At 59.4% G+C, this 1,056-nt stretch overlaps 1 protein-coding gene across 1 annotated transcript; it reads right to left on the minus strand.

The window, feature by feature from the left end:
- Nucleotides 1-390: 390 nt before the first annotated feature.
- LOC121360681 (60S ribosomal protein L10) lies at nt 391-1,050 on the minus strand. The gene is made up of 2 exons (XM_041480696.1): nt 926-1,050; nt 391-665 (listed from the first exon to the last, which is right to left on the minus strand). The coding sequence occupies exons 1-2, from the start codon at nt 1,010-1,012 to the stop codon at nt 513-515; spliced, it is 240 nt and encodes a 79-aa protein (XP_041336630.1). The 5' UTR covers nt 1,013-1,050; the 3' UTR covers nt 391-512.
- Between the last annotated feature and the right edge of the window lie 6 nt (nt 1,051-1,056).

Below are 1,056 nucleotides of genomic sequence, written 5' to 3' on the forward strand. Positions count from 1 at the left end.
GGGGGGGGGGGGAGTGGAAAATCTTGGGGACCCCCAAAAACTGGACAGAGGCAAAATTTGGGGAGGCCCTGATCCCCCCCCTCCCGACCCCTCCTGGGGAGCCCCAAAAACCAACCAAGTTTTGGGGACCCCCTGAGCCATCCCAACCTTCTGGGACCTGCCTCGAGCAGGTTAAAAATGGGGAAAAACGTGGGGAAAAAAGGGGATTTGGGGGGTAAAAAATGGGGAAAACTGGGACTTGGGGGGGGGGGGACGGGAACAAAACCCAACCAAATTTTGGGGACCCCCCAAAAACCCACAGAGCCAAATCGTGAGAACACCCCGACTTTCTGGGACCCCCCAAAACCCAACAAGGACAAAACCCCAAAAAACCCAAACGGCGCCACCAGCAAAGGAACCAAAAGCTTTTATTCCACCGAGAGCCCCAAAGCCACCCGGGCTCCCCGCGGGTTTTGGGGTTCCCCGGGTGTTTTTGGGGCTCCCCCCGGGTGTTTTTGGGGGGTTTTTGGGGTTCAGGCGTGCAGGGCTCTCCAGCGATCCAGGGGTCCCCGCGAGGGGACGTACTTGACCCCGCAGCCGTCGGGGATCAGGCGCTTCTGCGCCACCATCTCCTCGAAGGCGTCGGCGTTGAACTTGGTGAAGCCCCACTTCTTGGAGATGTGGATCTGGGGGGACCCCGAAATCTGTCAGGGGGACCCCAAAACTCCCCCACAAAAAAAATTTGGGGGTGTCCAGCTCCCCCCATCCCATTGATTTTAAGGATTTTGGGAACTCCCCTTGACTGAAGTTTGGATTTTTGGGCCCCCCCCCACTGGTGAACCCCCATTTGTTGGAGATGTGGATCTGGGGGGACCCCAAAAAAACATCAAGGGGACCCCCAGACCCATTCTGGCATCCCCCAGACCCATTTTGGGAGCCCCGGTACCTTCTGCCTGCCGGGGAACTTGAACTTGGCCCTGCGCAGCGCCTCCACCACGTGCTCCTTGTTCTGGGCCTTGGTGCGGATGGACATGATCACCTGGCCGATGTGCACGCGCGCCACCGTGCCCTGCGGCT

The sequence above is a fragment of the Pyrgilauda ruficollis genome, unplaced genomic scaffold, assembly GCF_017590135.1.
Source record: "Pyrgilauda ruficollis isolate IOZ18807 unplaced genomic scaffold, ASM1759013v1 scaffold5277, whole genome shotgun sequence".
NCBI classification, from domain to species: Eukaryota; Metazoa; Chordata; class Aves; order Passeriformes; family Passeridae; genus Pyrgilauda; species Pyrgilauda ruficollis.